This window comes from Puma concolor, chromosome A1 (genome assembly GCF_028749965.1).
Source record: "Puma concolor isolate L17-30 chromosome A1, mPumCon1.1.hap2, whole genome shotgun sequence".
NCBI classification, from domain to species: Eukaryota; Metazoa; Chordata; class Mammalia; order Carnivora; family Felidae; genus Puma; species Puma concolor.
The window spans coordinates 126212936-126225564 of record NC_141667.1 but is presented as its reverse complement, the minus strand read 5'-3'; the positions used below and the strand labels follow the sequence as shown (position 1 = coordinate 126225564).

The 12629-nt window shown below is 41.0% G+C and overlaps 1 protein-coding gene across 2 annotated transcripts in view; it reads right to left on the bottom strand.

Moving 5' to 3' along the window:
* Positions 1-5453: 5453 nt before the first annotated feature.
* GFRA3 (GDNF family receptor alpha 3) overlaps positions 5454-12629 on the bottom strand; it is a 41490-nt gene continuing 34314 nt past the window's right edge. For both annotated transcript variants that reach the window (XM_086703006.1, XM_086703012.1), the window contains exon 8: positions 5454-6416. In XM_086703006.1, coding sequence (XP_086559132.1) covers positions 6315-6416 — 102 coding nt within the window. In that variant the 3' untranslated portion in view covers positions 5454-6314. The remainder of the gene's footprint in view (positions 6417-12629) is intronic.

Here is a 12629-nt window from a genome sequence, read left to right as displayed (position 1 = left end):
ACGTCACCAAAAGGCCGGGAAAGAAGACACAATCCCATCTCCGATTGGCCAAGAGCTACTAGGGCGGGAAATTTAGCACTAGAAGGGATAGAGGGAGGAAAAAAAAAAAGAAGCGGGGCAAAGAGCTAGTGACTGGAATAGGTGGATTGGGAAGCTGGGGCTGGGAGTACGAGCAAGAAAGGGCGCAGAAGGGAAAGTGCCCTGAATCTTAGGGGTAATGTGGTTGGAAGGGAGAGCGTAGTTTGTCAGCAGATTCTGTGCCGCTGGACAACGAAATGGTGTATGTGTCTAGCAAGGATGCCTGCTATCCTCTGGATTTTTGTTCTTACTTAGGAAGATGTATGGCCACAGGTGGAGATTCCTTCCTTCCTCATTTTCCACCCCATGGCGGGGGGCGGGGGGAGGATAGTTAACATTTATTGGGGATTTATCCTGTAACAGGTTATGTACTTTTACAGATATAATCTGGTTTGACCTTTAAAACAGCTCTGTGATATTCGTATCATCCCAATTTTACAGGTAAAATGAAACCTCAGGGAGTTTCTATCACTCTTCCAAGGAAGGAGTCTAGATTATGAGCCAGATCTAACCCTAACGTTCTTAAACATTACATGAACATTTTCAACGTTTTTTGTTTTTAACCCTTTCATATTAATAAATACTTTTACCAGCTTGAGAATTTTTCGAATTGTTTGTCATTCCTTGGCTGTTATATAGAACTACTTTTAAGTAAAGCATGTTGTTTTAGATTAATACATATTTTTAAAATTGTATTATAGAGGCGCCTCGATGGCTCAGTTGGTTAAGCGCCAGAGTTGGGCTTGGGGTGGTGATCTCCCTGCTCCTGGGTTAGAGCCCCATGTTTGGCTCTCTGTTGTTAGTGCGGAGCCTGCTTGGGATCCTCTGTTCCTCTCCTTCTGCCCTTCGCTGCTCATGTTTTCTATCTCTTTCTCTCTCTCTCAAAAATAAAAACATTAAAAAAAAATTTAAATTGTATTAGAGTCAACTTTATTGCACCATGATATACAATATATTGGCAGAATTCTACTTTTTTCTTGTTACACAAATGATGCACACTTTATACTTGTTTTAAATTTATAATAAGAAAAAGAATTTAATATAAATTCTTTTATATAAATATAGAATATAAATAAAATAAATATAAATATATAAATTATATAAATAATAAATAAATATAAATAAGAATATAAAAAGAATTTATAATAAGAAAAAAAGCATGATTTGTTAGCAAATACAAAAATTACATTATATCATACCCGTGTTATATATATTGAATATAAATTGAATATATACTGACTTATAGGATGAAATGTAATTGTTTATGGATTTATAGGTAGTCAATACTTTTATGACTTGTTTAGAATTCTTAACTTTTCCCCTTAAAATATCACATTTTTTACAATTGTATTTGATTTTATAATTTTTTATGTCTTGTTTTTAATTTTTTTAATTCTTAAATATTATTTTAAATTTTTTAATGTTTATTCATTTTTTGAGAGAGAGACACACACAGAGCATGAGTGGGGGAGGGAGAGAAGGAGGGAGACACAGAATCCGAAGCAGGCTCCAGGCTCTGAGTTGTCAGCACATGAGATCATGACTCAAGCCGAAGTCAGACACTTAACCGACTGAGCCACCCAAGTGCCCCCATTTTTTGTTTTCATTTGAGAGAGAGAGAGAGAGAGAGAGAGAGAGAGAGAGAGAATCCCAAGCAAGTTCCACACTCAGCACAGATTCTGATGCGGGGCTCAATCCCAAGACCCTGGAATAATGACCTGAGCTGAAAACAAGAGTCAGACGCAGAACCAAGTGAGCCACCCAGATTTCCCTATGTCTTGCTTTTAAATAATAAGAAAACAGAGAAGTTGGGGGGGGGGGCACCTGAGTGGTTCAGTTGGTTGAGTGTCAGCCTCTTGATATCAGCTCGGATGATGATCTTTTAGACACAGGATGGAGCCCTGCATCAGGTTTCATCAGGTTTCTCGCTGGGTTTCTCCCTGCCCCCTGCCTCAAAAATGAATAAACATTAAAAAAAAAAGAAAAGAAAAAAGATTTCAAGATGCCTTTGGCAAGCACTTCTCCACAAACAACACATTTTGGGTGTAACCAGTCTCTTGTCCCAATGAAAAGCTAAATTGGATAGAATTGTCATGCATTTTTTTCAATTTGAGAGAGAGAGAGAGAGAGAGCATGAAGGAGAGGAGGGACAGAGGGAGGGAGAAGGAGGGAAAGGGAGAAGGAAAGAGAGAGAAAGAGAGAGAATCCCAAGTAGGCTCCATGCTCAGCATGGAGCCCAACTCGGAGCACCATCCCAAAACTCTGGGATCATGACTCATGACCTGGCCAAAATCAAGAGTCAGACGCTCAACGAACTGAGCCACCCAGTCACCCCAATTTTTTTTTTAAATATTTAAAACCAGAGTCATTCTAGTTGTATCATTACTTTGTATTGTTTTTTAATGTAATATTATATAATATTTATTCCTCTACCATCCCTCCTCCCCAATCCTTCCTATGACATAGACTTTGTAGCTTTCTATTTTATAATGCATTTTTTCTATTACAAAAATAATGTATGGTTGGTGCGCCTGGGTGGCTCAGTCAGTTAAGCATCTGACTTTGGCTCAGATCATGATCTCACGATTTGTGGGTTAGAGCCCCATGTTGGGCTCTGTGCTGACAGCTCAGAGCCTGGAGCCTGCTTCAGATTCTGTGTCTCCCTCACTCTCTGCCTCTCCCCTGCTTACACTCTTTCTCTCTCTCAAAAATAAATAAACATTAAAAAAATAATAACATATCTTCAATGTATAAAACTTGAAGAATACAATAATCATGAAGAATAATAAATATACTACTACATACCTATATTAGAATGACCAAAATCCAGAACACTGACAACACCAAATGCTGGCAAGGATGTGGAACAATAAGAATTCTCATTCATTGCTGCTAGGCATGTGAAATGTAAAAATACTGTGGAAGACAGTATGGCAGTTTCTTACAAAACTTTACATTTAATATACAATCCAGAGCAATCATGCAACCAAGGGAGTGGAAAACTTATATTACACAAAAACTTGTTTATAGCAGTTTTATTCAAAATTTCCACAACTTGACAACAATCAAGATGTCCTTTGGTAGGTGAATGGATGAATAAAGTGGTACATCCAAACAATGGAATGCTATTCAGCACTAAAAAGAAATGAGGTATCTGGGGAGCCTGGTGGCTCAGTTGATGAAGTGTCCCACTCTTGATTTTGGCTCAGATAATGATCTCACAGTTGGTGACTTCAAACCCCACATCAACTTCCCTTCCGTGCTGACAGCTCAGAGCCTGGCGCCTGCTTCGAATTCTGTGTGTGTGTCTCTCTCTGCCCCTACCCCACTTGTGTTCTCTCTCTCTCTCTCCCAAAAATATATAAACATTAAAAAATTCTCTTAAATAAATAAAAATAAACTTAAAAAAAAAGAAATGAGCTATTAAGCCATGAAAAGACACAGAGAAAATTTCAATGTATTTTACTAAGTGAAAGAAGCCAATCTGAAAAGACTAGACATTGCATAATTCCAACTATATGACATTCTGGAAATGACAAAACTATAACCACAGTAAAAATCAGTGGCTTCTACCGGTTGGGTGAGAGTAGAATGAATAGGCATAACACAGAGGATTTTTAGGACAGTGAAACAACTCTGTATGATACCGTAAAGCTGAATACTTGTCATTATACACTTGTCTAAACCCATGTACAACACCCAGAGTGAATCCTAATGTAAGCCCTAGACTTTGGGTGGTAAGGATGTGTCATGGTAGGTTCACCAACTGTATACCACTCTGGTGGGGAATATCGATAAGAGAGAAGCTCTGCACATATGAGGCAAGGAGCATACAGGAAATCTCTGTAACTTCTGCTCAACTTTGTTATAAACCTAAAAACTGTACTAAAAACATGAAGTCTGTTAAATGAATGAATAAATAGAACATTACCATATAAGTCCCATACAAAAGAAATAACTGGTTTCTGAATATTTTAATCCACCTGTGTACATAGCTTCATACTATCTTATTGTCCACATTTGTTACATAATTCACTATGAGCATTACCCCATCGTTAATAAATATTTTTCCCCATCATGCTCTTCAAAGTTGAATGGTAATCCATTATATGTATGTATCATAAACATATATAACCAGTCTCTGTGTTGGACCTGTATCTTATAATCATAATTTTTATAACCATAATTTTTAAATTTTTTAAAATTTTTACTTTTTATTTTATTTTAGAGAGAGAGCATGAACAGAAGACAGGGGCAGAGGGAGAGAGAGAGAGAGAGAGCATCTTAATCGGGCTCCCTGCTGAGTGTGGAGCTTGACATGGGGCTCAATCCCACAACCCAGGGATCATGATATGAGCTGAAATCAAGAGTTACATGCTCAACCAACTGAGCCACCTATGTGCCCTTATAACCATTAACTAGTATTTCAGCATCAAGGTGGCTTATGCTTCAAAGTCCTTTTTTAAAAATATTTTTAGAGGCACCTGGGTGGCTCAGTCAGTGAAGTGTCTGACTTCAGCTCAGGTCGTGATCTCATGGCTCATGAGTTTGAGCCCCAGGTCGGGCTTTGTGCTGGCAGCACAGAGCCTGATTGAGATTCTTTCTCTCACTCCCTCTCTCTCTCTGCACCTCCCCTGCTCGTTCTCTCTCTCTCTCACTCTCTCTCTCTCTCTCAAAAATAAATAAATAAAACATTTAAAAATTTTAAATATTTTTACATTTTATTTTATAGAGAGAGAGTTCAAGCAGGGGAAAGGGGCAGAGAGAGAGAATCTCAAGCAAGCTCCATACTCAGTGTGGAGGCTGACAACGGGCTCCATCCCACGACCACGAGATCATAACCTGAGCCAAAATCAAGAGTCAGATGCTCAACCAACTGAGCCACCCAGGTGCCCCTATGCTTTGGAGTCTTTAATTATTACCCACTGTGGGTACATTTTAAATATTTGTATGACTTAAAATAAAACACTACAATAGTAAAAACCACCTCGGAGACTTCCAGTGCACAGGTGCATAATAAATCATTTCATGTTCATCTGACCATCAGGAACTACCTCACACTCATTCTTTCATTTAACCAAGACTCAAAACTGTTCCTTTTTTCAAAAGGAAAATATTTAAATAATTATCTTATTTGTGAAATGTTCAAAAAAATGAAAGCCACTGTCATTACCTTTAGTGATGTGGAGCCTGGAACACCTGTGTGACTCCCCCCACCCTGAACTCCACCAACTTGCCCCTCTATACACCACCAATCTCAGCCTAATTCAAAGGTATTTCATCTCCAAACTGACATTAAGCATCTTTTCACCTTTCTTCTCCTCTCTCCAGAGGTAGAATGGTGGTAGTAATAAGAGTTCTTTTTTGGGGGAATATCATTTATTATTATATCATTTATTCCATGCCATCAAATAAGGATTATAACAATAATTTCTGCTATTCACTTGGGGTAAGAAATGAAAGAGATAGTCCCCATAATATATTTAGAGCAATCTTTAACATAATAAGTTTTGGATAAATGTAATATAAATGTAACATTCTTTTTTTTTTTAAGTTTTTTTTTCTTAAGTAATCTCTATACTCATTGTGGGACTTGAACTCACAACCCTGAGATCAAGAGTTGCATGATCCACTGACTGAGCCAGCCAGGGGCCCCAAATGTAAGGTATTCTTGAACACTTGGCTAGTCTCTTTACATATCTGATCACCAATCTTTGTGACAACCCTGTGAAGCAGGTATCATTACCCCTATTTTACAGAGCAGAAATAGAGGCCCAGGCAACATATGTGAGGCAACAAGTTCTGTCTAACTAAAACTCATATTCTTCCACTACATTCCATAATGATAAGAAATTATTAAATCATCTTATGTGTATGGTTTACCATTTACAAATCATTTTCAAATGTTATCTTATTGAATCCCATGAAGTAGACCTATCTCTTTTTTTAAATGATAACAAGACCTACTTTAGAGACTTGTTATGGCAATGAGAGATAGGTACACCTAGTAGGCACTGCCATTTCTATGAGAGGACACACAGCATGGGTTAGGGGTCATTCAGCCATGCAGAGGTAAAGAAAGCAAGACTCCGCATTGCTAGGTCAAACCTCTTCCCCCTTTGATGGCTGTCATCTAGAGACAGCCCAGATTGGAGATCCAGAAGAGCTGAAATCCACCTCGATCTAAACATATCTGAGAAAATCTCCCCTTTCCCACTCCTTCTCCCCACTGGGCTTCAGTTTTCCCCCTTGTAAAATGATAGCGTTGTGCAAGATGACTTCCAAGATTCCTTCTGCATCTGATAATTTCTGATTGGAGACTGGAATTCAGACTGCCTCTGCAAAAGTCAGGGGAGAGAAAACAACCTCCTTGTTTTTTAACAGTAAGTGAATGAAAAGGTAGCAAAAGTAATGAAGAATTAAGTCAAAGTTATGGCTGGGATGCACAGCTCCACTCCCATTGGAAGTCTATGAGCCCCCTCCAGCAACCAGGTTCCATCCAAAGTGAGAGACCTAAGTCTCTCATTACCTCACCTACTTTCCAACAAGGACTATTCCCCTTGGCATAATATTTGATGGATACCTTGAAGGGGAGATGAAGTGAGAGGAGCCCAGAGTTCGATCTCTGTACTACAGTCAGAGATTGTATTTTCACTTGTCAGATGCCTCCTCTTTTTTTTTTTTTAACTTTTTTAATGTTTATTTTAGAGAGAGAGAGAGACAGCATGAGCAGGAGAGGGACAGGGAGAGAGGAAGACACAGAATCTGAAGCAGGCTCCAGGCTCTGAGCTGTCAGCATAGAGCCTGATGCAGGGCTTGAACCCAGGAACAGCGAGATCATAACCTGAGCTGAAGTCAGAGGCTAAACCAACTGAGCCACCTAGGCGCCCCACACAACTGTTTTTAATGCCCCTCCTGGGAAGAAACTTTACTCTGTCAGTGAAGAAGAAAAGGAGAGAGGGAGAGAAAGATTTTAATGTATTTTAGCTAATTATTGTGTAGGGTTTTTTTTTTTGTTTTCTGTTTTAATTTTTTTAATATTTATTTTATTTCTGAGAGAGAGAGAGACAGAGCATGAGTGGGGGAGGGGCAGAGAGAGAGAGGGAGACACAGAATCCAAAGCAGGGTCCAGGCTCTGAGCTGTCAGCACAGAGCCCAATGTAGGGCTCGAACTCACAAACTGTGAGATCATGACCTGAGCTGAAGTCGGACGCTTAACCAACTGAGCCACCCAGGCGCCCCATGATTATTGGGTAGTTTATATGTAATTTCTTCTCATTCTCACAATAGCCCTGTGTGATTGATTACTGACCATCAATATCATTGCCTTCCATTTTATAGCTGAAGAGGTTTAATTACTTGCAATTTGAACTCACGTCTCTCTGATTCTCAAGTTCTTGTGTATTTCCATTACACCACAGAGTTATTGTCAGAGAAAAAAATGATAAATAATAAAATAAATTAAATATAATACAAGAAGAAAGAATAAGGAGGAAAGCACTCCAAGAAGAATAAGAAGTTGTTAAATACAATGAGGCCGTAAATACAATCTGCTATGCCCTAACCCCAAGCTTGTCACACAGGCAGCTTCAGTGACAACTTTATCCAGTCACTTGCTATCCCACTTACCATTCTCCAGCTGCCCTTGGGATGTGTAGTACAGTGAAGTATGACATACCTGAGGCCTCTGCTGGAAAAATCCAGTGTTCCCTGCTATAATGTGGGCTCTGGCCAACAGATGGAGCCATTTCCTCCCTACCCTCTCTTCAAACTGCTTATGTGAAAAAGCTGTTGCTCACAGCTGTGAGGTCCGGGGATAGGAGGACTGTGGCTATCACCAGACACCAGAGGCTAAAGAAGGGTGAGGGCTAACTACTGCCAAGAAGAATTTATTACATCTAAACCCGGTGAGGATTGAAAGAACAGTCAGTTCCAGCAGAGTTTTGACCCTATCAACATTATGGGACAGACAATTCTTTGCTGGGGCTGGGGGAGGGCTGTCCTGTGCAATGTAAGATGTTTAGTGTCTCTGGATTTCACCCACTAGATGCTAGCAGCATGCCACTATCCCCCAGCTGTGACAACCAAAACTATCTCAAACATTGCCAAATGAACTGGGGAAGGGGGATCCAAGTCACCCTTAGTTGAGAACCACTGGTTCACAACCAATAGTCATGTAGGAACAGGGGTCTATATATAATGGACTCCTGGTGACCTTGGGGGAATGTACTCTGCCCTGAAAATCCAGTTTCTAATGCTTCAAAGTTCGGGTGAGGCTCTTAAAATAAGGTAACTAGCAGCCCTCACTTAATGAGTAAGAAAAGTCAAGAGGGTCTCAAAGAAAAGGGGGGAGAATGAATGTGGAGTTGAAGCCCTCATAGTTATGATTGTACTGTGAGGCGGAGTTACTTTTTATCCCTACTTTAAAGAAAAAAAAAAAAACCTGAGGCTCAGAGAGATTAAGCAACTTGCCTAAGGTCAAACAGCTAGGAAGTGATAGAATTGGGATTCAAACCTAGGACTATCTCCAAAGCCTTATGCTGCATCTTTAGAATTCTAAGAACTTTATCTTCCATTTATTCATTCATTCATCCACCCATGTGTTCATTTACAACAACCTACCTAGCTCTCACTGTGTGCCAAGCTCTGGGAGAGTAATGAATGAGACAGTCAATCCCCACATTCATGGAATTTGTCTAGCACTCTTTTTAATGCTTATTTATTTATTTTGAGAGGGATTGAGAGTGAGAGGAAGAGGGAGAGAGAGAGAGAGAGAGAGAGAGAGGAGAGAGAGAGACAGAATGAATCCCAAGCAGGCTCCCTGCTGTCAGTGAGATTGTGACCTCAGCCAAAATCAAGAGTTGGGACTTTTAACTTAGTGAGCCACCCAGGCACCCCCATACAAGGAATTATTTAATAACAGTTATGATAAGAGCTGTGAAAGAAAAGCTTAGGGAGCTATATGTGTGCTAACTATCCCTGGAAATGGGCCCTTTTGCAGTGTGACTTTATATCAAGAGATTAGTTACACTATTTCCCTGCCTTTGAATTTGTGCTGGCCTTGTGACTTTCTTTAACCAATAGAATGCTGTGGAAGTGACACTGTTACGTGCCTTCTGAGCCTTGGCCTCAAGGGGCCTTGTAGTTTCCACTGCCACTGTTTTGCTGCCAGAAAATCACGATGTAAGGAAGCCTGAGGTTAGCCTACTGGCTGTCTCAGACATTCCACCTGTCCTAGCTGTTCCCATCATTCTGGCTAAGGCTCCTGACATATGAGAGAGGCTATCCAGAAAGAGCTAGCACCTAGTCAACCCAACAACTGATGGTAGCTGCAGAGGTCACCCCAGGCAAGACTGAGCCCAGTCAAAATCACAGAAGCACGAGCAAATACATGGTTGAGGGTGGTTTGTTACCCAGACAGAGAAAACCAATTCAAAGCCCTACCCTGGTCTGGGGGTGGGAGTGAGTTGGGTGGTTTCCTTGAAAACATTAGGTGCAAACTGAGACCTGGAGTAAGTGAGAGTCAGCATGGTAGAGAATGGGAAAAGAGTATCCAGGCAGCATAGACAACAGTTTGAAGGCCTGGAGCTAAATATGAACTCTGGGGGGTGCCTGGGTGGCTCAGTCAGTTGAGTGTCTGACTTCGGCTCGGGTCATGATCTCAGGGTTTGTGAGTTCAAGCCCCACATCAGGTATGCTGCTATCACCCTGTCAGCACAGGGTCTGCTTTGGATCTTCTGGCCACCGCCCCCCCCCCCCCCGTCCCTCCCCCACTCACTCTTGCTCTCTCTCTAAAATAAATAAATAAATAATTAATTAACTTAAAAAAAAGATGAACTCTGTATGTCTGAGGACCTCAGCAGAGAATGGGGAGCATAAGATGGTGTAAAGAGAGAGGGGAGCCCAACACTGTAAGCAATGACCACCAATGAGTGGAATGCTTTATTTACTACCCACTGCCCATCTCCATCCCCAGATCTACTTTTTGTAATATTCTGGATACACTCACCGGCTGTGTCAAGCATATACATTTCATATATCATGTATGTTGAAGAATTAAAAAGTTGAAAATATAGATGGACATTAACCTGGCTCCCAGGAGCTTGGGGAAGGTTGAGTCACAGACTTCTGGGGATGAACAATATGAATATGACAAGGCAGCCTGAGCACAAAGGAAAAAAATGTATTTTTAATAGCTGTGATGACCATCTAAGCTATTATGGCTGTACCTTCACTGATCTAAGCTCATACTTAAATGGAAATTTACTTGAAAAGCCCTTTCTTTGCATAATGGAAAGGCAGGCTTGTCTAATTCCATTTCCCCAAGGTAATAGCCCCAGGATGTAATGGGATGCCTTGATACCAGCCCTGCTCATCAGGGGCTCACAGCCTGGATACCCCCCTTCTGGTGTCCTTTATCCCTATGACTCAGGAAGGTCCCCCCTAAGGATGCCTCACCTCCAAGGTCACTGCTGAGAACTGTAGGGAAGAGGGAGTATTGATGGGACTGACATCATTGTGTTGCTCATTCTCTTTATCTCTGAGGGAGATAGTTCAGCAGGAGCATCAGACTGAGCCTGATCACAGCACATTCCCATTAGGCAGGCTTTCCCAAGGACAAGGACAAGACCCCACATCTAGGCCACTCATTGCTTCCAGCCGGGGAGAAAGGTGCTCTGGATGTGGCTCTGTTCTTTTTTTTTTTTTTTTTTTTTTAATTTTTTTTTTCAACGTTTATTTATTTTTGGGACAGAGAGAGACAGAGCATGAACGGGGGAGGGGCAGAGAGAGAGGGAGACACAGAATCGGAAACAGGCTCCAGGCTCCGAGCCATCAGCCCAGAGCCTGACGCGGGGCTCGAACTCACGGACCGCGAGATCGTGAACTGGCTGAAGTCGGACGCTTAACCGACTGCGCCACCCAGGCGCCCCATGATGTGGCTCTGTTCTTATCCAACCTGGCAACTCCTGACTTTTCTCCTGTTGGGAAGAGGGTCCCACTGCTAGGCCCTACCAAACAGGGGTGGGGTTTACATTAAAAAAAATTTTTTTTAAGTTTATTTATTTTTTTGAGAGACAGAGCATGAGCAGGGGAGGGGCAGAGAGAGAGGAAGATAGAATCCGAAGTTGGCTGTCAGTGCAAAGCTCAACGTGGGGCTTGAACCATGAGATCATGACCTAAGCCGAAGGTGGATGCTCAACCGGCTGAGCTACCCAGGCATCCCTACATTTTCTTAACTATGAATATTCACTTAGAATAACAAAAGAAGTCATAAAAAATGATACGTTTTAAAACACCGACAAATCCCAGAAGCACAACAAAATCCAGGGAGGAAAACCGTATGTGTTTATTAACTGCCTGACATCCATCCCTCCATAATATATTTTTCTCTACATTTTAGGCTGCAAAGTTTTTAAAAATGTTTTGAACGCTTTGGGCACCTGGGTGGCTCAGTCAGCTAGACATCCTGCTCTTGATTTCGTCTCAGGTCATGATCTCACGGTTCTTGGGATCAAGCCCGGTATGGTTGGGCTCTGTGCTGACAATGCAGAGCCTGTTTGGGATTCTTGCTCTACCCTTCTCTCTGCCCCTCCCCCCAACACACTCATACGCTCCCGGTCTCTCTCTCAAAAATAAACTTTAAAAAACGTTTTTTTTAAACTTTCACTTCAACCCTGGCTCACAAGAGCTTCCTTTTGTTTTTCTTGTTCTTGTTTTTGTTGTTGTTGTTGTTGAGGTATAAGATACACACAAAAGTACTTATTTTCACATGTGAAAAGTGCAGTACTGTGAACCAATGATGTAAGGAGAAACATTTTTAAAATAAAGCTAGAGAAGCCATTTGAGAAACGTCTTGCATGTTCTGTTTTCTAAACCTTTGAACTGGACCAAACCACCAATATTCTCAGAAGTCAGCAGGGACAAGAAAATCCTGTTTGAAAAGACTGATACTGACTTTTGCCCAGTGACTACTTCACCTGACCAATCAATGAAGTACAAACCTAGTCCTCCTTATCAGCACCAATCAACTCTTCTTAAAAACAATTTACCTAATCTGTCTTTTCTCCCCTATAAAAACCTTGAGTCCATCTCCTAGAATCAGGACACTATTTGGGTTTCCACATAAGTCTGTGTACTCTGAGTTGCAATTCTTTTATCCCAAGTTTTTCCTTTGAACTGGTTTCTTGATCTTAGGTTGACATTTCATTTCAATGATTTTTTTTTTTTTACATATGTGCACATTCATATAACCACCACCCCGATCAAGATATACAACATTTCTGAAAGGTGTCTACTCTTAACCCAATTTTATTACTAATAATACCATTTTTTAACATCGACTGAGGTCCAGGAATTAAGCTAACTGCTTTATGTGCATGGTGTTCATTTGATCCTCACAACAAAGTACTGCCATCATCCCCATTTTACAGATGAAAAAACTGAGGCTTGGATATTTTAAATACCTTGCCTAAGGTCAGCCACAGAAACAGTTGCCAGTGTGGCACTCAAACCCAGGTCTGCCAGGCTCCAAGGCCCACGTGCCTAACCAG